The sequence below is a fragment of the Talpa occidentalis genome, unplaced genomic scaffold (genome assembly GCF_014898055.3).
Source record: "Talpa occidentalis isolate TD23 unplaced genomic scaffold, MPIMG_talOcc4v2.1 talOcc4.8, whole genome shotgun sequence".
NCBI lineage: Eukaryota > Metazoa > Chordata > Mammalia > Eulipotyphla > Talpidae > Talpa > Talpa occidentalis.
The window spans coordinates 43,998,024-44,022,384 of NW_023605194.1; the positions used below are offsets into that span (position 1 = coordinate 43,998,024).

At 49.8% G+C, this 24,361-nt stretch overlaps 1 protein-coding gene across 3 annotated transcripts in view; it reads right to left on the reverse strand.

Annotated features, from left to right (window-relative positions):
* LOC119234511 (anthrax toxin receptor-like) overlaps positions 1-24,361 on the reverse strand; it is a 54,608-nt gene that overhangs the window by 4,852 nt on the left and 25,395 nt on the right. For 2 of the 3 annotated variants that reach the window (XM_054690121.1, XM_037497495.2), the window contains exons 10-13: positions 4,890-4,988; positions 2,179-2,248; positions 1,562-1,652; positions 478-594 (exon numbers count right to left, since the gene is read on the reverse strand). In XM_054690121.1, the coding sequence (XP_054546096.1) occupies positions 478-594; positions 1,562-1,652; positions 2,179-2,248; positions 4,890-4,988 (377 nt within the window). Of the gene's footprint in view, positions 1-477; positions 595-1,561; positions 1,653-2,178; positions 2,249-4,889; positions 4,989-9,654; positions 9,716-9,805; positions 9,887-10,191; positions 10,261-10,334; positions 10,415-11,393; positions 11,428-11,516; positions 11,599-13,147; positions 13,220-14,537; positions 14,610-16,355; positions 16,816-24,361 lie in introns of those variants that run through there. The other variant, XM_054690122.1, reaches the window with a different exon arrangement.

Genomic DNA, 24,361 nt, shown 5'->3' on the forward strand with positions numbered 1-24,361 from the left:
GAAACCAGAATCCTTGAGGAGTGACCAGCCCAGCCCTCACCCCAAACCCTGGCTGGCAGTGCAGGGACACACAGTTGTACACATACACAGATGGGTGTCTGGGGGAGGGTGGGGCTCCCTGAGAGGTGGGAGTACAAGAGCAGAGCAGGAGACCCAAGTCCATTGCACATGAGGGCTCCCCTCTCTTGTAGGTTCTGAACCATGGGCTAAGTTCCTAATTCTCTCTGCACCGCCGTGTCCACATGTGAGCAGGAGGTGAGAGGGTCGTGAGGTGTGGCGGGTCATCAAAGTCCTGGCACAGGCCTGGTTCATGTGGGGCTGCAGGAAGGGGCTGTCTCTGGCTGTCATTCTGAACCTAGGATGAGTGGGTCTCAGGTGGGTCCCCACGCAGTCTCTGCTCAGAGCAGCAGGCGGGAGAGAGGTGTAATGCCTGGGGACTAGGATGGCAGAGAGAACGGTAATGTCAAGACTGCTCACCAGTGGTACCTGGGCCTGCCCTGCGTTTCTCCTGAGGACTTTCCTCATGGGCCTGATGACAGACGAGCTGTGCGTCGGCGGGACTCCTGAGGGGCTGATGCGCGTCCTCTGGCCGGTCTGAGAGGATGTGCAGACACAATGCAGACAACACAGAGATGTCAGCTGGTGGGGACCCTCACAAGCAGGTACAAAACACAGGGCTCTGGCAATCAGGCACCGAAGCCCTGCTCCCCAGCACACTCTTCTCCAGCCTAATGCTTGCCACTGCCATGCCTCACTGCCCTGGGCTACGGTGCCCGGGTGATGGGGGACAAGGAAAGAGCCTGTCGCCTTCGTTCCCCGGTGTCCCTAGCTGAGATGACTCCTGATCCCTCCCAGGGCCCTGATAGCTTCTCCACAAGCTGAGCAGAGAGATGTAGGGGGAGCTGCAGCCAGGACAGCTGAGGAGTGTGGGAAAGGAGGAAGGAGGGGAGGGGGATAAAGGCATCTGAAAAATGACAGCCAGTGTCCTCAGGGTCCCAGGGGCTGAGATGGTCACACACCAGGCACCAATGCAGAGGAAACGCACCCTTACTGTGCAGGGCCCAGCTGTCCCCGCCACATCCCCTGTGCCTGGAGCCTGCTGGGAAGGCCCGGTGCCCAGATCCTGCAGTCTGGTTCCTTGCACAGAACCTCCTAGCATCCCCCACTGACCCCCGCTGGAATTAAGATGGTGCCTCAACTTCCCCACCACAGACCAGGTTAGGGTTGCTGGCAAGGCGGTATTTAGCCTGGGAAGAGCCTCAACACCATTTCTGGAATCTGCTTGGGTCTCTCATTTCTCCCTTGTACCTGCCTTCAATGACAGTGTTCAGAGAGCAGAGGGCGTCTGTCATGCTAAGAAGGCTGCACCCCAGGGATCCTAGACGCCACTCAGACATGTCCCAACTCTGATGAAGGGCTAAGGGCATCATTGGCGGGAGATACCGCCCAGTCCTGCCAGCACCTGCTACTTTCTAGGCCTGTCCTGGGCACTGGTCCTCTCTCTTGCTTCCCTAGATGACTCCCTCCCCTGGGCAGGCTTCTGGGCAGCCCATGTACTTACCCTGTGACTCACACAGTTCTTGATGCTGATCTTGAGCCCGTTGCTGATGAAGCTGGCACCGTTGTTCAGGCTCACTTCAACAGAGATATTGCTAAACACAGAAAGGACAGATGGTGTCCACAGGTGCAGGTTGGCACAGCTCTTGGTTTCTGCTCGAACCATAGCCCACAGCTCTCCCATTGTGACAGGTTTGAACATCAGGCATTTGGGGCTACTGGAGGGCAGACGGCCTGGGGAGGAGACCCCACCCCAAGTCGCACGAGGTCCACCTAGGTGAAGAGGATGACCAGTGAGGGACTCTGCATGGGGTCAGATGCTTTGTGGTCATGAGCTCAGTGACTAGGGAGGCTGTGTGGTGTCACCATCCTGACTCTTGTGTATTTGTATTGTGCTGGCTCCACTCTGAAGGCTGCTGGGAGTAAAGGAACCCCCTGGGTCCTTCATCTGCCACATCCTGTCCTCAGCAGGGCCTGCAGCACAGCAGATCCCTGAGCCCATTGGGGAAGCTCCAAGACAGGCAGGTCAGGACAGAGCATGTCACATGCTGCCCAGTAAAGGTCGCCTACATTCTGCATCTCTTGGGCAAAAATGCCTGCGTGTCCCAGAGTGGCACTTACTTGGCTGGTACCTCTATCTTCACTCCCGGACACTTTATGCTGGTGTCTTCCACCTGGGTGGCTTTTTCATCTAAAGCAAATGAGATAGGAAGAAAGTCAGTGGACGTGCCCATCCACCCCCGCTCCCATCTGCCTGCCCTTGGCTGGTGCAGCTCTGCAGGGCACATGCAGCGTCTCCTCTCTGCCCTCTCAGCAGCTGCCCACACCAGCAAGGGCTATGGCCTGCGTTGAATGGGATCCGGCTCTCCAGGGCTTACGTTTGTGTGGGTGGCAGGAAAGCAGGCAATAAAACACAAACAAATTAAATAAATGCCAGGAATTAAAATTGTGACATTAATGAACAGGGTTGGGACACGGAATGGAGGGATTAAGCAGGCGCTAGGAAGAAGGTGATATGTTATCTTGATGAAAACTGAAATACTTATCCATTAAATGCATTCATGCTGGTATTGCTTCAAAAAATGGATTATCTTATTTTGATAATTACCGAATTTAAGTGATGCTGTTTCAAGTTCTTTTTTCAATAATTCTATTTTTTAAATGTTTTGAACATTTTTTAAAAAGATTTATTTATTTATACATACAAGAGCTGAGGTGCAGGCCAGAGATGTGGGAGGTGAGATGACTCACCAGAGACAGAGCGGGGAACAGAACAGGCCGACTGACTGAAATATTCTGCTGAGAGGACAAGACAGGCGAGGTCTTCCTCGCCATCTGGGTTGCTCCCTGGCCAGCCAAGGATCAAACTCATGCTGCCCAGGCTGTGGATTGCTTCATAGGGCGGTGTTTTAACCCCTGGCATGAACAGGGTGGCCCTATTTTGAACATTTTCATTAGAAATAAATTATTGATGAGGGTGCTATCCTCATAAATGTGATGAGTGAAAGCCAGGGTAAGGTCCCAGGGCAGAGTGTTCTGCCCTGTAGGAATAGCATGTGTCTAGGCCCTGAGGCAGCACTACCTGACTTGTTGTAGAAGTAACATGAAAGGTGGGATGGAACTCATGGTCCTGGAAGAGTTCGGGTTTTAATCTAAGGACAATGAGTCTGTTGAGGCGTGAGCCATCTCAGCACATGCTTTAGACATCGAGAAATAGGACCTACCCTGGACTGAATATGGTGATAAAAGCAAAGAGGGATCAATGATGACATGCAGGTTTTGACCAGCTTAACTGGGTGATGGTGCTATTTATTGACACGGGATTTCTGAGGAAGGGTTAGTGATTTTCTTCTATGCTTTTGTTTACTGATATTTTAAGTGAGCATGACAGTCAGAAGGCTCAAAAGAGCTCCCTGACTTGCAGTTGTGGATCCTGCTTACTTCTGAGTTCTTTCTACCCCTGCATTGTGGCCAAGTTTTGAAGTACCAGCTCCCTTTAGAGTCTGATTTACCCTTCCATGCACCCAGGTCATCTCCGCAGGGTCCCATGCTTCCCCTCTGGGATTCGAAATCAAGGGCCACGTGCTTTTCACCACAGTGATCCATAGGACAATCCTTTCCCTGGCCTTCTGTTTAATTGGACATCTCATGACCTTAGCTGAAACCATGTCTTGAACTTGTAGACAGATGCAGGCTGGTATGCGCCCCCCTGTAGGATCATGATGTTGGGCAAAATGTTTGGATGACTCTGCTACAGGTGCAAATCCATTCAAAGAAGTGCTAATAGGCCTCTTTTGAGAACCAGGATATTGCATGTAAGGCCCTGCGAACATACGCCCACTCAGAATGCATTACTTCTCTATGACAGAGTTCTCAGTCCCTGCATCACTCTTGAGAAGTATAGAACAAAGGAAATCTAATTCCCTGAGGCCAGCTATGCATGGTGAGGTTGGGTATGGCAGTGGCACTCCCTGCTTTATTCTTGCACCCTTGACAGCAAGGAGAGATGGGCTAGGAGTGCGCTGGGGGAGAGGAGTTGCTCTGGGTTTATCACATGGTCCTGCAATAGGCATTCATTAATATCACAACACATGAAATGACATTTTCAAGAGGCCGAGAGAGTGAGGGTTTCAGGAAATCCAACTGGACCCCAGACACTCTGTAGGGATGATCACACCCACCTCACCATGAGGGCAGGACACCAACATGTCCCAGCTGTTTGCTCCCTCAGGCCATTCCTCCATCATGGAGGTACACCTGATGTGTGAGTATCGCCAGATAATGGCTTCCATATGTCATAGAGCTTAGTTAGTGCAGCTGTTATATTGCTCCCGTTTCACAGTAGGGGAAATCGAGCAAGAAGGGAAATTTCATACGGTCATGGTCACACAGGAAATGTGTGCCTGTGCCAGATCCCAGGACCTGCACCTCTGCTTGGCCTCCTCTCTCAATTGAAGGTGAATATTCCCTCCTGGGAAGCTACCATTGCACCTGACATGAACTCAGAGCCCAGGACAGCTTCCAGTTTCACCTGGTTGAACCATGAGATTGGGGTCCTTGTCTCTCAGGGAAAGTGAGAGATGAGGAAAGATTGGGGGAAGCAACTGTGAGGGAAGACCCTCCTCACAGGGAACAGCCCTGATCCCAGACACTTTCATGGCTCTGGGGATGGATGGGTCCCACCCACGTCCCTCCTTCCACTCTTGGTGCTGCCTCTGTCCTCCCAGCACCCATAGCGTATGGGCATCAAGGGTTTTGGAGGCATGGTGCCTGAGGGAAGAGAGCATGTTGTGGGAAATTTGTTATTTGTACAAATCAAGGGAGCTACTTACCAAAAAATACGGTGTCAACTATCTTAAACCTGCAAAGAACTTCGTTTTTGTTTTTGGTGTTATGAAAACCTCTTCCAAAGACGCCTACATCGTAGTTTTCTGCAAGGGCAACATCCAAAATTGTGTGTAAGGAGGGGTGAGCTCTGTTGTCTGATCTCAGACTATGGCAGTGTGCCCCCAATGTGGGAGCCCCCAAGGGACTCCTGGAGGAGACAGCTGTTCTGAACCAACATCTCTGTGTCTCCTGAGGCTCACCTGGTGTTTCTGAGGGGCCACTGTGAGGAGGCTGGTGGAGCTCTCAGGCATTCTCACCACAGCTGCTAACCGGCACAGGCCAACAAGGCTCCACCTGGTCCCATCTCCATAAATAAACCCGATGTGGGTTTACAATCTTTAAGTTCTGAGACTCCCTAAGGGGTGCAGGCAGTGCTTTCCAACCTCCACCAGAGCGCCATCTTAAACAAGATCGGTGTGAGACAACCAAGGCTGCACCCCTCTGTCTCTTGCTTGAACTGAGCACCCTGCCCTTGTTGGTTGTGAAATTATTTGACATATGGGGTCTGTTTCTCCTCACCACCTTTTTGTGTGCCTATGGCAGACTGGTGAGCTCAGGAATAAGGTGCGACCCTGGTGAGACAAGCAAGGAGCAGCTGATCCTGTACCTAAGAGTCCCCCTTCCCTTAGCTGTGAGGCTGATCCCTGAAGATGATTGTTGTTCCTCCTCTTACTGACTCTCTGGGGCCTCCTCTCTTCCCTACCTAGGGAGTCATGGAAAGCTCTTCCTTCTGCTGGGTGGGGAGTGATTTGCCAAGGGACATCTGTCCTACCCCCCTTGATTGGACACTGGGCATCTTCTCCCCTGGAATAAATACCAGGGGACACAGTGATGGCAGTTGTGGGTTTGGCTGCCTGGATTTAGACAGGATACTATGAAGTCCTTCTTGCTGTAGGTCAAGGTCATTATCCTGCACTGGTGCCTAATCTCATGTCTAGCTAATTCTAGTGTCCTGTTTTCCCCTATTGTGGCTATTCTACTTCTCGTTCACCCCAGGGAAATTCTGTCAAGTGATCGCAGAGAGGTCAGAATGAGGATGTGACCAGGGGCCTGGGACTGTGTCCCGACTTATTAGGAATTACCGGAATATCAACCAAGGACACCAAGGTTTGGCTTTTTCATACAGTGGAAGGTGGACAATCTAATGTTCCATGTGCTCCCGCTTATTAAAAATACCTTTTGGAAGTGTATGTAGATGGAGATGTTAGCATATAGGATCACCTATTCATGGTAGTTATATTTGGTAGACTTACAATGGGACAGACTGGAGAGGCGCTGCCGCCAGGATGCAGGGGACTGAGGGGCAGCTGTGATGGTGTGTGTCTTCACAGGGTCTGTGTTATGCAGGTGTGTGTGTGCATCTGTGAGACTCACACATAATATAACCGCGATGTGATGATGTGCGCATTTCAAAAAGACAACTCGGGAAAATGGGTCCCTTGTTTATCATAAGCAAAATGACAAAGTTGGGTGTGGAACAGCCTGATGACTCTAATTTACTTTGAAAACTTTCAAAAATAATAGGGGATTGATGGGGACAGAGAAAGACAGAGGGAGATAGATAGATAAGTGATAATTAGGTCAGCTCTTAATTGAGAAATCCAGTTAGAGGATCTCCTTGTAGAATTGCTTCCATTTGCTGCAGGTTTGGAAATGAGCATAATGAAATACTGAAAGACAATCATATTGAATGAGTAATGCAAGCATCACAGTTAAGCAGTAGTCATGACATTATTGCATGACCAGTGGAGAATGAGAGGAATCTGGGTAGAGCCAGGGGGGCCAGGTGACCAGGAAAAGCTTCTTGGGTCAGTGGACCTGAGAGAAAGTTCCCAAATGACTGGTTGACTGAACCCCGTAAAGCAGGAAAAGGGCTTGCAGGAAGTCTAGCCCGGGCCCAAGCCTCTGGGTCCGCAGGGTGAGAGAAGAGGGCATATCTGCAGGGCCTGCTTGTCCATCTGCAGGTCTCACCAACCCAGCCAGGCTGGGATTAGGGAAATGGTCTTCTCATGTGGCAGCTCCTGCCCCTGCAGCAGCATCTGCCCCTGTGGCAGTTCCTGCTGCTGAACGTCAGTGAGTATGCTGGACAAAGGGTGGCTGTACTTCAGACATATGAGGTCAGAGTACATAAGACCCCCTTCCCCTGTGCGATGGACTGGACAGCCAATGACGGGTAAGATTAGGGGCAGACAACAGATGGCACTGGCTGTACATGTGTCTGCGACTCCTGACAACCTAAGACAGGCGCAGTCCCCGAGGGGATCCACAAAAACCCCTTTTTTTGGCCTTGCAAGAGGATGGCTGCTATAGAACATTGCCAATGTTTTTTAGTTAATACTGTCCAGTTTGTTGAGACCATACTGCTAATCTTTAACTTACAGTTCAATAACTTTGTGCTCCACTGCCCAGTTGTTGCCTTAAACTGGTTTGACTACTTACAGAAAATGTTCAAGATTTTAATGAAGTAAAGCCGTTGTTGTGACTTTATAATAGTACAATTATATAGTAAAAATAGTTATAGATATTAGTAAAAAATATTTATGTCATAATATATAAGTAAATAATAATAATAATGGAATAATAATGGTTATGTTAATGATTATACTAAGGTTAATAACGTAGGACCTATGGGTCAAAAATAGTTGAGGTTGTAGGGGACCCCTTGTTGAGGTCTCGGTATGTACTTGATTTATTGATGATTGTACATGAATGGAATCTAAAAATGGTGCATATTGTTTTTTGTTATGTTTTACTGCATGTAATAATTTAATGTATAATTAACCATATACTGTGAAAAATAATTTTATGTAATGGTCAAAAAGATGTATAAAAAGAGAAGGTTGATACCAACAAATTACACTCAGATTTTCACTCCCTTAGAGTGTGTCTGTGTGTCATTTGTTTCTTTCCGTCCCTCGCCCTAATCCTTCGACCACCTCGTGCTCGTTCTCGCTCATTCCCTGAGATTTCTCGGTTTTCCCGCGCCGCTGGGCTGGTTCGCGGCAGATGGCGCCTAGGTCCCCTGCGGGAGGGTGGGCTGGAGCCAGGACCTTGAGGCAGGGAGGGAGCAGAGGACTCTGCCTGGACTCTGAGGTGTCCTGTGGGGTTGAGGAGGCTGAGCCCTCGTGCTCAGCCTTCCTGTGCCCCAGGGCCCCTGGCCATTATTTGTCTCGGTTGACTCCTCCTGTTTCGGGGAGTGTAGGTGTCTGCCTTGAACTTTACCACAAATGACTGTGACGCTGGGTGGCGGCAGTTGACTAGAGGACGGTTTACAAGGACAGAGCAGGGATTGCTGGGCCAGGCTGCCAGGGCATGTGAGGAGGGCTCCTGTCACCTTGGGTGGATACGATTGGTCTCCCCACCTGTCTGTGTTCACATGCTGCTCAGACATTCCTGCCTGGGTGTCTCCCTGGACATGCCCAGAGAAACCAGGCTGCCAGTTGCCTGCATGGGTGGGACTTAAAAAAGGAAAGACCCATGTGTGCTGTGGGTGGTGGGGGCAAGTGTGTTTCTAACCCAGCCCACTTGAGGCACTGCAGGTTACAGGTTCAGAGAAGTCAGGATGAGTCTGAGAGACTCTTCCATCCTGGAAGCTCTGTAGCCACGCCCTCCCCGCCTGGGCAAGCATGGGCAGCGGAGCCATGGTCAGTCATGGGAATATGACTCTTCCTTAAGTCTGCCTGCTTCTATTCTGAGCTGGTCCCTGCACAGTCCACTGGCCTCCCCTCTCTCACGGAGCGGAGGGTGGGTATTGATCTTTCTGCCTCTTGGAGACAACAGAGGAGCTGGCAGATCTGGGTCCCTCGGTCCCTGTGTCTGGCCCCGGGCAGCAGAGCTCAGCTGGAGCAGCCTTCTGTCTGACCCGGGTGAGGGTGCTCCAGCCTTCCCGGCAAGGACACAGAGGCAGAGCCAGCTGTCTGGGTCAGGATGCGGTGGGTCAGGCCGTGTGCTGTTCCCGGGAAGGGCGTGCTTACCCGTGGGCCTCCTCTGTCTGCTCCAGAGCTGCGGCAGCACAACCTGCACTCACAGGCCCTTGCAGAGAGAGGCCCTGTAGCCTAAGGGAAGTGCCTGGACCTCCTCATTGCAGTGCTGCGGGACCCTCTGGGGGAGCAGACATCCTTGTCTTGTCCACCTCTCAGGAGAGGCCTTCCTATTAACCCTGAAGCTGATGTCAGCTGGGAGTGTTTGCGTGGAGGGATGTTGATCACCTTATGCCCTTATTAAGACACTGGAATTTGAACTTTTTCTTCAGACACTGAAATCATCATTTCCTCTTCTTCATTTTGTTGATGGGAGGAATACACTGATGTTTCAACTCTATATCAGCCCTGTGCTTCTGGGGTGATCCCAAATTGGCTCAGAAGTATTTTACTTGTCAGATGATCTTGGGTTTCATTGTTACTGTATATTTTTTTCCTCATTTTTAAATTAAACTTCTGATTTTGTTATTAAAAATGAATTATACACTCTTATTGTGGTAATCACTTCACGTTTTATATGTCAAACTTTTATGTGATATACCTTCAACTTACATAAATGTATGTCAACTCCAGCTCATGAAAACTGGGAATAAAGAGCATTTCCACGTGTGTATTTATATCACACATTTCAACTGCACAGTACACTACATCCATTACACACATCCAAGCACAATGTGCAACACACTCAAGCACACATGACTCTGTTTAGAAAACAGACCCCTGCTCTTACCTCCCACACAGTAATTGGTCGGTTCCACACTTGTAAGCTCAATGCAGGACTTAGCTGTGAGCTGGAACAGAGAGTTGTTCGGGACACGTAAAGTGAAGAGTGGACATGGTAACAGCCACCTCATCCACCCCCCACAACACCCCTCTCTCACTGAGTCAGCGATGTTCTTCAGATCATAGAATCCACTGTCCACGCCAACCACGTGCTCCTCGCTGTCTGCAATTGCCAGGAGCTACAAGAGGAGAAGAAGGTTTGGACTGTCAACAGGGGTGAGAGCCAGCAGGACCCCATCCCAGAACTAGGGTTCAGGCCTCATGCCATGTGATACTCAGTGCCCCACCCTGGCCAGCAGCCTAACTATCTGGAATGGAAAGTTCTAACTGTCCCCAGGTCTGTGGGCTCATAAAACACAGTTACTCATTTCTGCAGTGGTCACATGTTGTCCAGATATTTCGGTGGGTTAGAGAACCATCCTCTAGTGACCCTGCCAAAGCTTTCCACAATGAGACTTCTCACTTGGCTTCTGTTCTGAATCACCTGGTTTTTCACATAGTTGTTGACACCCACAGCGTAAACAGTCCCTCCCAGTTGTCGAGTCCTCTGAGCCTAAGACAAAGACCGTGTTAAGTGCAAATCACTAAACATGTGGAGCAAAGGCTGGTCAAGTGGGCTGGACTCACTTCATTCTTGGTAGCCTGAAAGGACTCTGGCCAAAGTGCTCCATCAATTAGGGAGACAACCATGGAGTGCACTTTCTTTTCTGTGGGAGAAGCAGGAGGTCCTGGTCAGTAAAGGCGCCCAGAGTGACCTGCCACAGGTGTGAAGGCCATGCACTGCCCCCGCTTTCTCTCCTGAGAGAGGCTGCCAGACCCCAACACCCCCATTCCTGAGTGCCTAGAGGGCTATGGAGCAGCCGCTGGAGGGAGACTCCTTAGCCAATCCACTTTACAGAGGAGGAGACTGAGCCTGGCTGAGGACTTTCCGTCCTGGATTCTCACTGCCACAGATGGCAGATCCTGTTTCCTGAGGGCGAGTCCAGCTAATTCAATGGACAAGTTCATGCCTTTCCCGAGAGCATTGAGGAAGCAGCCTCACCAACAAAAACTTGTCCTTCAGGCTCAGAGCAGGCAGAGGCACAGAGCTGGCCCCTTGGGGCCCAGCCAGTGAGAAACCAGGGCAGAGATGCTTGGGGAGTGGACCTTGAGTCCAGATGTCAGCCTTTCCCCACAGTCTCCCACTTTCACCTGTTGTGCCTGAAGCATCCACCCTACAGACTCAATCCCAATGGAGAGGGTGCTGGGCTGACACAGCTGCTAGCCCTGGGGACACACGGGCCAGGAGGAGCGTCAGCAGAGGGAAGACGATAAAGGGGAAGGAGGCAGCTCCAGCCATGGGAACCCGGCAGAGTGTGGTCAGCAAGGGGAAAATCAAGAACTTTTATTCCATAAGCGGAGTCTTGTCTGCCCGAGGTGCCCTGGCCTTTCTCCCTTTTCCACAAGCTCACCTGGAGATCGGGTGCCTCATACTTAATAAACACCAGGAATGTACACCCATGACCCCGCAAGTCTCTGAATCAGCAGGGGGGCTGCCCTTCCCCTCTGCCCTTCCAGACGAGGAGCCTGGAGTACATATGGGCAGGAAACTTGTACAAGAGTCAGCTCCAAGTGGGGGCCGCCAGACTGCTGGTTCCCCGGCCTGACTGTCCAGGATCCGACAGTCTCTAAGTCAGCAGAGCTTACCTCCAGAGTTTGCTGTGGAGATCTGCTCATTGACCTGCAAAAACAGGAAGGCATGTTGAGAGGACTCAATGATATTCTGAGAACTTGCTAAAGCAGGATAAATTCTTAGAGCTCTGGCTGTACCGCTTTAAATCCTTCCTGCATGTTTGTGTTTCCGGTAGGCACTGTGTTGCGTAGTTTGTTGAGACCATCTTCGATTTCTTTTCTAAAAAAAATAAAATGGCCAACAGATATGATGTTCAACATTTGTCATCAGGGAATGCAAAAAACTAGGAGATACCATCTCACACCAGTGAGATGGCACTATTAAAAACTAGCAACAACATTGGCGAGGATGTGGAGGGAACTCGTGCACTGTTGGTGGGAGTGCAAACGGTCCAACCACTATGGAGAGCTGTGTGGAGCTGGACTACTAAACATAGAGCATATGATCCAGCATTCCACTCCTAGGTATACCCAAAGGACACAGAGCATCAATTCGAGACCTGCACTCCTATGTTATAGCAGCACAGTTTACAATAGCTAAGCTTTGGAACATGCCCAAAAATGATGACTGATCAGAAGATGTGGTACATATATACCATGGAATATTCTCAGCATCAAAAAAGATAAACCATGCAATTTGCAGCATGGATGGCACTGGAAGGGATTGCTCGCTAAGCCAGCGATGGTCTTCATGGAATCTAGAAGGGACCTGTATGGTTCCACTATGAACCAGAGACACTTTTTGGGGGCAGGGGAAGGATTCAGACGTTTGCAATTGTATGGGGGATATAAAAATAAAATTTAATAAAAATAAAGAAAGGGAGTATTGAGGTAGGAAGAAGGGTGGGATGTTCTTGAACAGCCCCACCTGTGCTGGCACATGCTGCACTGGGCAGATCGACCAGGACGAGGGAGGCCACAGTCAGGAAGCCTGCCATGGCCCTTCAGGTCGGGGTCTTGGAAATTGACCTTGTCTGTACTCATCACTGTTTCAGGTTCACTGACGCAGCGGGCTTCTGAAGGGCCTGTCTGTTCATCCACAGGTAGAGTGGGAGCTCTTGTGACTGTGCTAATGTGAACTGGAATTCACAATGGGATTGCCAGGACTGCCAGCACCTCGGGGGTCCCCAGTGGGGCTCATCACCCTCTACCAGGCAAGGTTGAGTTTGGTAAGGGTCACCCTGGCAATACCCGTGCCCTCTCCCTTCCTCCCTGCCCTGGATCACTGAGTATGCCTTGGAACCCACAGCCTCCCTCCCTTCAGGATTGGATCTGAAGGAAGCAGCAAAGCTGCTTTGAGGGCTGAGTCCCCACTTCAGAGCTCCTGACAGGGAAGACCTAAGGCCAGGGAAGGGGCCATAAGTGCTGCCCATGCAGGCAGGAGAGCCCTGAGCTGCAGATGGCCACACTTTAGTCCTTTACTACCTGCTGCTAACGTAGATAGCAGGTGGGAGTGGGACACAAGTGGTGGGGGAGCTGGATCAGGCTGAGCCAAGTGAAGATCTGAGCCGGCACAGCAAACCTGGAGCGGCAGAGATTGTCTAGAAACACAGGGGCTGCCAGTATCAGTGCCAGAGTTATCAGAGGGGCTGGGAGTAGATGCTGGGGGCACAGGGTGGTCTCTGAGCAGAGGCCAGCCCCGCCCAGGCAGCAAGCCTGTGGGCTCCTGACTGAAACTCAGGACTCCTCTGCAGAGTTTTCCCCGTGGCCTCCGTCTCCCCACTCCTACCACCAGCAGGTCTTCCCTCAGGGAGTGAAGCTGAACTTACTTGTCTGAGGTGAGCTTTAGGACGGTGTGGCCCCTTGTGGAGAAGGTGATGATGGAGACTCGCATGTTCGGGCTGGGGAGGAAGCACGTGTACGTGAGAGTCATAAACAGAGGTTCAAATGACCACATGATCAGCCAGGGAGGGGACACCTGCCTGTCTTCACTTCCCTCCAACCTGTGACCCCTTCCTGAGTTCCAGGAGTACCATAAATTTAGTAAAGGATTCTGAGGCCAGCAAATGTGTGGCTTTCCAGGGAGACTGTCAGGGTGGTGTCCTGCTCTATCCCTAGATCCCAACCTCTACTTTTCTCTCTCTCTCTCTCTCTCTCAACCTCTCTCTCTCTCTTTCTCTCTCTCTCTTTCTCTCTCTCTCTCTCTCTCTCACCACACACACACACGGATGGTTCATGCCTCACACACTAGGTGAAGGTGCCTATCCCTGCCCCATGAATAGCCTCTATTCTCTGTAACATTTTTTGGAAACTCTAGGCCCTTCCCTCCTGGACGATGTTACTTTCCTGCCTCCATCTAAGAGAAATTATTGTCCCTTCTGCCACTCATTCACATGCCTCCATCCCTTTCCTCTCCCTGCCCATTGTCTTCTGGGTCACAGACCCCCTTTGTCTGTTAGAGGATTGCTGTCCTCGTCCCTGATGAACTCCATGTAGCTGTGGTCTTGTTCCCACTCATTTTACCCACAATTACCAGTTTTCCTGGAGCACAATCCTCATCACCCACACTCAGCCCAAGAGTCATTTATAACTTCCTGTTGCTCAAGTGAATTGAGGCCCCTGGCTTGGCTGTATGAGCCCTTTGGCTCTTGACCCCAAGCTGCCCTGTCCCAGACTCAGTTGCTCCCCTTCTGTGAGTTAAGCTCTCTGTCCCCCTAAACACATCACTCTCTCCACAGGAAGTCTTGATGCTTCTTGTTACCCTTTCCTTCTTCCTAACAGTCCTAGTGCAAATGTCCATAACCTGGGGAAATCCATCCTTGAATTTTCTCTAGGAATTCTTGCTTTTTCTTTAAAGTTGCCATGAGGGTCCTTTGCCATTTTCTTTGGAACTATCTAAACAAGTGTTTGTTTTTTTTTTTTTTTTTTTTTTTTTTTTTTTTTTTTTTACTGTGTTACTGGTTAGCTGGTTTTTAATCTGTGACATCCTCTAGTTGGTCGGTGTTTCCTACACTGTGACTTGACACCAACACTGTAAACAACCAAAGTCCATAGGACATTTGGAACGATGGAACCAGGGTGAACTGCATTTTTAACTGGTTCGGAACTCCACCCGGGGCTTCATGCCTCTGATGCAAGTGACACCCATCTTCACTGGGTCTAAAGAGACAGGCTCTCTGCCTGGCATTGCACAAGCCCCACCACACGGAGAAGTCATACTTTTCAAATATTTTGAGGAAATCCTCTACAAAGCCGTATATAAATATCCAGTTGGTGTCCACACTTCCTGACCTGTAAATGAAAAATAAATGGAATAGGGTGAATTCTTTGAGTTGGTAGAGTTTATCTGAAACCATCCAACATGCTACTCCCCCCCACTATGCTGCCACACGCTGTCAGCAACCCCAGTGGGCCTTCCTGATGGTGACTTTCATCAGTGTAATGAGGTGGACGGCACCAATGGGATTTGTGTGCTTGCCACTGAGGATTCAAGAATGAGACCCTGTGGACACAAACTGGGATGGCTGGTTGTGCCACACTAGCTCTAAATAAGACATGAAGTGGCATGCTTTTCTGAAAAAACCTCCTACATCCTGTAACTCTGACTCTCCTGGTCCTTCAAGTCCTTGGAGAATAACCTTGGCCAGCTCTTTGCCTCTTTCTTATCTAGCAGCAAGAAAGGTGTCAGTACAAGCCCGTTATGAGAAACAAAGTCATAAACTGACAAATTCTCCAAGATTTTCCGGAGGGATCTGAGCTGTGGGATCAGAAGTGGAGACGGTGGGAAAGAAGCCTGGAGTTTTTCGCAGGATCTTTGTAACAGTGTTTGATTTTCATTTTGTGTTCGTGCATTTACTTGATAATTGTTAAAATAAATTACAAACAAATACTAGTAGCATGGCGGGATGCTAACAAAAAGGCAGATTTCAAAGCTCCAAGTCCAGGTTTCCCCAGAGAAACATTCAACAAACAAGCAGAGGCTAGAAAGGGAAGCAGAATGTACATAAAGAAAGCCCAGTCTGCAAAGGTAGGCAGAAACAGAAGGAAAACAAAAAGCTATAATGAAAATATATCACATTTAGGAAATAATAAGTTGTCATGAGCAAGTTCTTACATATCAATAATCACTCCAAATTTAAAAATATTGAATTCATCAAGCAAAGAGAGCAGTGTGATTAGACGGACACATAAGGCCAGTTATGGATGTGTTGCCTATAGATACATATTTCACTTTAAAGAGAAACAGATGGAATGTGAAGGGATGAAAAAGATACTTCATGCAGGGGAAATAGAACAATATTGGATAATCATAGTGATAAAGAGGTTATCACATCCCAAAGATACAAAATGTGCCCCCAACACTCCACACATATATAATAGGTGAAAGGAGAAAAAAAACGTATTTGTAGATAACTTCTATACCTAGTTTATCAGCAGTGGATAAGTCGTCCTGGTGTCCTGGGCTACTGCCCTCAACTCTGGGATGCTCATCCTTCCCAGGAGATGGCAGATACCCTCCCTGCTCTCCCCCAGGCCTGTCTGAGGATGGCACAGCAGGGAAAGGGCTTTGGAAACAGTCACGTGCTTCCATGAGGTACCGACATCATACCATGGCTACTACTGAAGAGGGGAAGCTAATTCTCAGCCCAACAGGGGAGCTGGAAACGACCAAGGCCTTGTCTCCAAGACAATGCCCCGGACCCCTTTCCTTCTTCAAGGTCATAAAGGCTTATATAGAGCCCAGCTTTCTCGGGACCACACCCAGAGAGCAAAGTGTTCAGAAAACACGTAGATCGTGGAAGAAAGTAGCAAAAACACTTAGCCAGCAAAGCAAAGGACTTTCTCGGCAGTGACACTATAGAGGGACTGAGACAACTCAGCAGTGTTTCTGGAGGTCTGTAAAAATGGAATGATTTGGGTGAGAAACAAAATAAAACATAAAATGATAAGCAAACCCCAGGACATTATTAATCAATGTTGAGAAAGTAGCTCCCTGTAATGCCCCCCAAGTCTCTGGCTAGTATGAGGTCCACTCACTTGTCCAAGATTAAATAGAGGTCAAGATTGCTCTGGCAGGATTTCTTGTGATCTGCCAGCCTCTCCCTGGACCCGGTGTCCTGGCTGTGGCCCTGGCGGGTGCTCTCCCCATCCTGGTTGGTGCTGCTGGGGAGGCTTCTCCTGGCCCGAGTGAGGTGGTGGAAATCTAGCCAGGTCGGGGCTCTCTGCTGGTATGCCCCACTGCTTGGCAGCAGAGGGGGCAAAACCAGCAGGAGCAAGAAAGCAAGTCCAGGCACCCTGAGGCAGCTGCTTCTCATTTCCTTGGCAGCCGGGGAGGCTGCAAGGGACGCTAACCTCTTTAAGTCAGGCAAGCTGGGACCTACACTCTTTCAAGCAATGTACAGGGGCCTATACCCCTTGAATCAAGTCTTTCCTTTAATCAAGTCACAATAGCCTCTACTAGTAGACCTGCACTAAGGGCAGAGTAGGACTATACTGGGTGGAGGCCCCACTGCCTGCCAGGGTGTCTCCCTGACCCATAGAGACATAATGCCCTGTGTTGTGATGGACAGGGAGGTTGGCATGGCGACCCTGTGGTGGCTCATGCAGCTCTGCTCACTGTCTTGCCTACTGACATTCCCAGGGGGGAGTCAGGGCATCTCTGAAGGGGCTGTGAGAGGAACCTCCATTTGTCCCTTTTCCTGAAACTTCACTGATGGCCATTAAAGTCCTCCAGGAAGCTCAGTTTTTGCAAACTACCAGAGCAGCTGGGGTGACTCAGAGAAGGACATCACTCTCGATGGGGAGTCATGGCTTTGAGACCAGAGTGCTGTAATGGCCTTTGAGTGAATATTGCCGTCTTCTAGGTGGTGGGTCAGTCTAGAAGTTGAAGAAAGTGGTGCAATGTGTTTGTTTAGGAGGGATTCCACTTATCCATTTATGTGAATCATTCACCCCAAACTTACTAAGTCACAGAACCACTTTATCATGTTCATAGTTTGCATGGACCAGAAATTGAAAGAGAACATTACTGCCTCGGTTGCTCCCTGGAAATCATTGGAACCCCTGAACATTTAATTTTAGAAGCAGCACCCCATCTCTGTTCTCCCCAAACCTTCATAATATTTGATTACTATCATATGGTTAGGGGGATCCATTGGAAGGATGTGAATGTGCAATCTGACTCCCCCTATCAGTGACCAAGGCAGTGTCTCCTCCAGTTATGTGTTCAATGCCTTTCATGAAATTTCCCTAAGAGAGCTTGACCTTCTGTCTTCTCATCATTTTCCTGCCATTGCTAATGATGTTTAAAACAATGTTTTTAACAGTTTATTGATAGCACAAAGAAATTGTTTATATTTATATATTTAACCATTGGCTAATCAAGCTCTAAATCATTTTCTGTAAAATTGTTTGGGTTTTTGAAAAACCGAAAACCAAAAGTGCTGGCTCATTCTCTAGTAAATGACAACGTATCTGTTTTGATTGAAAGAAAACTTCTAAAATACAATCTTGAGATTTTGTTTATTGAAGGCTTTTAACCCTCTTTCTGGTTAGACAATTTCCCTGGCACCTAGAGTATGGGCAGACATAAGTAAGTTTTCCACTAAAACACAAGACAGCTAGTTAATTTTGAATTTTAGATAAACCATGCGTCATTTTTGGGGGTAAGTATGTCCCATAAGTCCATGTTTGCAGTGATTGAGCCACTAGAATAGGCCCTCCCCAAGAATGGAGTTGTCTCCTAGGTTATCTTTGGGGGCTGCAGTTGCCCCAGGCCCAGCACACCTAAGCTCCAGTATCCCAGTGCTCCAACCTTACCGAACTGAGCCTCGAAGGACTTGGCAATCTGCTGCAGCTGCTGGTGGCTTCTCTGTGTGAACACATTGGAGATGGCCTGCTTCTTGGTCCCTGTAGGGGTGCACAGTGTGAGCAGCCCCACTGCCCTCCCCCCTCATGGGTGGGTGGTGCTGGGGAAGCCTGGAGAGGAGGGAGGGAAGTTTGAGGAACCTCCACATAGCTCTCTACAGGGGTTGGAGCAGTTTGCATTCCTACCATCAGCATAGGAGAGTTCCTTTTTATCCACATACATGCCAACATTTGTTGCTGCTAGGTTTTTTTTTTTTTTTTAATATATACCATTCTCACTGTTGTAAGATGTACCTCATTGTGGTTTTGATTTGCATTTCTCTGGTTATAAGAGATTTTGAGCTTTTTTCCTTGGCCATTTGAATTTCCTTTTTAGAGAAGTGTCTTTTTAGCTCTTCTGCCCATTTTTTGACTGGATTGTTTGCTTTGTTTTTGTTGAGTCATAGGAGCTCTTGGTAGATCTTCCAAATGAGTCCCTAATCAGTAGTGTGGAGTGGAGATATTTCCTCCCAATCAGCAGGGTGATTCTTTGTTTGGTTATTATATCTTTTTCTGTACAGATACTTTTTAGTTTGATGTAATCCCAGCTGTTTATCTTTTCCTTCACTTTCTTTGCTTTGGGGAATGAGTCTTTAAAGATGTTTCTGAAATGTATGGCATGGAGTGTTTTGCCTATGTTTTCTTCTACATATTTTATTGATAGTTGGTATGATTTCGATCTTCACATATCTGTTGATGTTTGTCTTGTGGCCAGTATGCGATCAATCTCAGAGAATGATCTGTGTGCACTTGAGAAAAATGTGAATTCAGATTTGTTTGGGTGCAGGGTTTTGTTTATCCCATGAGGTCAAGTTCCTTATTTAGGTCTGTAGTGTCCTTGTTTGTATATATAGTTTGGCCTGTCTGTTGGTGAGAGTGGGGTGTTGAAGTCTCCTACTACATTTGTATTTTTCTAATGTCTGTTTTCTGAGATGATAATTATTGTCTACTATATTTCATCATCCTTCATTTGGTGAGTATATATTAATGATCCTTATATCTTCCTGGTGTATTGCCTCCTTGATCATAATGTAGTGACCACCTATGTCTCTTTTTACCATAAGTCCACATATCCAGTGGCTTGGTACTAGAAAAGGCCCTCCCCCAAGTGGAGTTGTCTCCTAGGTTATCTCTGGCAGCTGCAGTTGCCCCAGGCCCAGCATACCTGCCCCTCTAAGCTCCAGTACCCCAGTGCCCCTGACCTCACTCAACTGTGCCTTGAAGGACTTGGCAATCTGCTGCCACTGGTCATTGCTTCTCTGTGTGAGCACATCAGTGATGGCTTTTGCATTAAAAATGGATGCAAAGTGCAGGGGTGCAAAGTGTGAGTAACTCCACTGCCCCCTAGTGTTAGAGGGGTGCCTGGGAAGAAGAGGAGGGAGGGCAACTGCTTGTTAGCTCAGTCATGTGGACCCACCACATGCATACCTCTGAAACCTGATGATTTTCACGATGTAGACAAGACAACTAGACAGAAAATCCATCCTTCCATGGCCCCCTCCACCCTCCAATGTTGAGGCGGAGCACAGGCCCAGACTCAAGGGCTGGGCTGTGAGGACCTGCTGGTCATCTGACTGCTCTTGATATGGCCAGGGCCTTTGAAGCTGGCAGAGTGAGACCCCTCTCCTGGCCTGGTTCGTATGGGTAGGAGTTGGGGAATGTCAGGACTGAGGGGTCAGAAATCTGGGTTTGAGTTCCTGCATAGCAGTCTGACTGCCACATTTCTCCTTTTGCATCTGAGAAGTGGAGATAATAGTAAATCTTGGATGAGAAGGAAGTAGAAGAAAAAACATGCTTTCTGGATTCTTCTAGAATGGTGCTTCTTGTTAATGCACCTAGTGGCCATTCTGAGCCAACTAGTGAGTAAATCCCTCCCCTGGTAACAGTAGGAGGGCTCTCTGGGTCAGCTATGCAAATCCCAAGGACTCAGGTCAGTCTTATCCTGGTCACAGCACATGGGAATTCAGATACTGGAGATAGGAAGGAGGGTCCAGCCAATCTGGGGAGGGGAAAACTCCTAGAAAGTCCTCAGCTAATGTTCCCTGAGCACAGTTCAGTCGCTTGAAAATTCCATCTCCTCTGTAGCAGATGCCATATCAGCATCATTCCATCCTAAATTCACAGTGGCATGCAGAGCCTGGATTTCTTGGGGACATAGTATGATACTGGGGTGGGGGCAGACAGTAGTTTAGATCACTATCAGTGTGCTTCAGGGACAGCTGTCTTTGGTTCACTTGGGGGACCATCCCTCCAGCGTTCATGGGTTCCTCATAGGTTTCTTGGGTGCCGTGGCTGCACATAGGGCAGTGCCCAGATGCCCTGTGCTGGGCAGAGCACCAGGACATTGTGCTAAATCCCTGTCAGGATACATGGTGGCAATTAGGGGAGATTCACCTTCTCTTAGGGAAGTGGAGAGAATCTTCTAAAATCCTTCTGGGTTTTGGGGCACTTTGGGTATTTGCAAAGACAAGTTGCACTTTTAGTTGGTGAACTTTAGAGGGTCTTGTCTCTCTCTTTGTCATACCGCAAGTGGTAAGCAAACCATGAAAAGGGGAGTGAGGGAGGTGAGACAGTCAAGTACTCTCTCTGCATTAAATACGGGAGGAGACAGGATTGTATTGTCTGTTCCCGAAGTGGCCGAGCCCTTGGTGATAGATAAAGACCAGGCTGTGGGGAGGGAATCATCCATGTGCACAGCCAGAGGACACCAGGGTGCTCTGTGCAGGCAGGGGCAGTGTGGCCATGTCCAGGATAGCAGAGCAGGGCTCTCCCGGGAACCCCTTCTCCTGCTGATGGAAACACATCCAACTCCTTTGACTGTAAACCAAGGCTCCATACATGCGTCTGATTCAGCACATAAAGGGCTCTTTTTAATTTGGAGTTTCAGTGTTTTAGAGGCTGGGCTATGGGGGTGGAAGGGGCAAAGGACTCCACCAAATATTCCCACAGGGGCAGGGATCATTGGAGCATCCCGGAGGGCAGCGGGAACAGACGAGTGGTGGGGGCTGGGATGGGGTGCGTTGGCACTGATAGCAGCAGCTGTTGAGGAGGCTGGGTTGTGGGCAGGAAAGTGGGTAGCCGGGCATCTTCTCACATCAGGACCGAGTGGGCTGGAGTTCGGGCACTACCACTGTGGGAAGAGAAGAGAGAGGTCAGTGAGAAGGCACTGGAATTGGGAAGAGGAACTTGTGGTTTCCTAGGCTCAAGGGGGCTAGAACCAAGGGTGGATCTTTGAGGACCCCTTCCTCTTCCTGGGTGTCCTCTTGCCTGGGCTCACCCTGGAGAGACTGTTCAGGTATTGGGGTGTGCCCAGCCTTCCCAGCCACCCAGGGCTCTGACACTGAACTCCTTTTGCTCGGATGTTGACTGTATCTGCTTCCCCTGCTTGGGAGTCTGGAGAACAAGGACATGTTCTGACTAAATGAAGGCCCCAGAGTTCCCCAGGCTACCAGATGTGTGCTGAGGGGTGAGTCTCCATCCCAGCCAGGAGGGCCTCAGCATGGGAGGCAGCAGCTGACCCATAGCCCTGGTGTGGGGTGAGAATGGAGGCACCCAACACTCCCTATCTGACTGTTTTTCCAGGCTTTTCATTTAAATTTAGATGTGCTGGGTAATGTTCCATATTTGTCTCCTGCCATCCTTGACATGAAAATTAAGGAAAATAGGGTCTGCTGTTGAGAATCAGCTGGGAGGCTCCTGGGCACCACGTCTTAGACATTCTTCATGACAGATGCCCGAACCCAACAGTCCCAGAGGGAAGCTGTCAAGGGCAAAAGGCAAAGGGCCTGTCCTTGAGGAGCATCCCTTGTCCCGCTTACCTTGTTCGTGGGTTGACATGGCATCACTGGACGCTGATTACCATTTTGAAAAAAGTTGCACATAAGATCCATTTTTTTCTGAAAAGCAGAGGTACCTGTAAGGAAGCTCTGAACTGGCTGCTGCCTCCAGCTGGACAGTGTCCCCTCCAGTTCCCAAAGTCAACTGAGCCCTTGGAACTCCCCCACACTCCTTGGGACAGGATTGTGGCTTCAGTTTGCAGCAAGGGGCCTGGAAGCTCTTGTGTTTTGGGGGTTGAGGGTGTGGGTCAGGGATTTTTCAGGCATCTGGAACAAATCAGTATTTTCTGAGGACAACCCAGGAGGTGCTAGCAGAGTTAAAGGCTGGAAGTGATATGCGGGGTACAAGGGAAGAAGCTAGAAGGAAGGGAGGAGGAGGCCTGCACTCATTAGGTCCACCAGGGCATGCAGGGTCCTGCTGATCGAGGGTGGAGGGAAGAGGAGGCTCAAGAAGACCGTGAGTGACCTGGATCCCTGGTGGGGGATCTGAGGGGAGCTCTGGACCCTGTGCTCCAGCTCTGCCCTGGTGTTTTCAGAGGGGGAGCCATGTCCTGTGAGCAGGAACGAGCCCTTGGTCAGGGCTTCCTCCTCTCTGGAAAGTTTTTGGGCTCTGCTGTGTCGCACACTGAGAGGAAGGCAGGGCTGGCTTTCCTGGTGTCACAGAAGCTCCTGGAGGAAGACATGACCCAACCAGGACAGAGGCAGGACCAGGAGGAGGGGCAAAGCCAGGCAGAAATTGTGGGGTCTTTCTTCCTCCACCCCAGCCATCTGGACTCTATTCTGTGCTGGGGCCCCAGTATGGGATGTGTCTCAGCAGGGCAGGCCCAGCTCTTCCTGGGGAAGGGCATTCCCTCAAGCCCCTCCTCCATGGGACCCTTGTCACCAGGGCTGAGGGCAGAAGGACAAGCAGTGGCTCCCTCCCTCACTCTGCTGAGTTGGCTTCTGCGGGCGGCATGTGCACCAGCATGCCCACTTCATGGGGGAAAGAACTTGACTCAGATTTTCCTTCTTATATTTCTGACCTTCATGAACCTTGTGATATTGTTTTAACTCAAACCTACTTCCCAGGGAACCCAAGTCATTGTCGGGGCTGATAAGATCCTCTGTGTAGTCACTGATTCCATAAATGTGGGCCCATTGAGGGAGATCCTGGTATTGGAGCCAAGGGAGCCAATTCAGTGCCCTGAACACTTATCTCCATCCAAGCCACACCTTCTGGGCCCACCCTGTCTGTCCCTCCCCTTCAGCAGCCCCAACTTGGGCCACAGCTCTGTCCCCAAGGACCCTTCTCACCTCTAATTGGTTCATGTTGCGCTCTCCACACCCACCACAAGGGACCACCGCTGCTTGGCAGTTTGGTGTACAGGGTTTCTAGGAAGAGAGAGCTCTTGTCTGGCTGCTCTGGGGTGTATACACATGAGGTGTTGCCCCAGCACCTGTCCACATCTCTCCCCTCAGCTAAGGCAATTGGAGTATTCAAAGACAACTGAGTTAGCAGCACCCTGTACTGCCTGGGAGGCCCTGCGTGGGAAGCACAAGCAACCTCTACATAGGTTGCAGAGATGATGCTTTCCCAAAAGATGGGTTCCATTGGGCTGCCCTTGGAGAAGCCTGGTCTTGGGCTGTGCAACGTAAAGTTGGACATCTGGGAGGAGCATCAGTAGAGGCTGATTGGCCTGGTGTTGGCAGATGCAGCCTCCCTGACCACACTGCAGTAGCATCGAAGCCAGCCTCTGAGTGGGGTCTGCTTCCTAGGTCTCCCCATTATCGGTACAGTGGCCCTGCTGTGCAAATTTTCTGAGTCCTGTTTGGGCCTACTTACCCGGGAGAGCCACAGGCAGCTCAGCAGACCCTTGGTCCCTGGTGTACCTGGACTGGGCCTCCCTCACAGCCCATGCCAGGACAGACTCCCTCCACCCTCCTCAGCCCTGAAGTCCTCAAAGGGCAAACCCAGTCAATCCCCAACCTGCCAGGAGACAGGGAGGAGCACAAACAAATACAGCCCAACAGCATCAGACCCGAGAGGGGTGACCAGTACTGCAACCCTGGGATTCCTTTCCCAACTGCTCACTTTACACAGGGAAGACCAGCCAATGACCAATCTTTGGGAACTGACAATAGCAAAACTAAAGCCCTGGTCATGTCACAGTGGGTCACGGCACTTGCTGAAAGAGTCCGCCGCATTTGACAATGTGACAGGGGTTCTGGTATGACCGTGGGCAGCATGGAGAGGCTGTTGTCTGATGATCATTTGTGAGTCCTCAGTCCTCCCAGGGACCCTCCCTGCCCCTCTGTCACCCT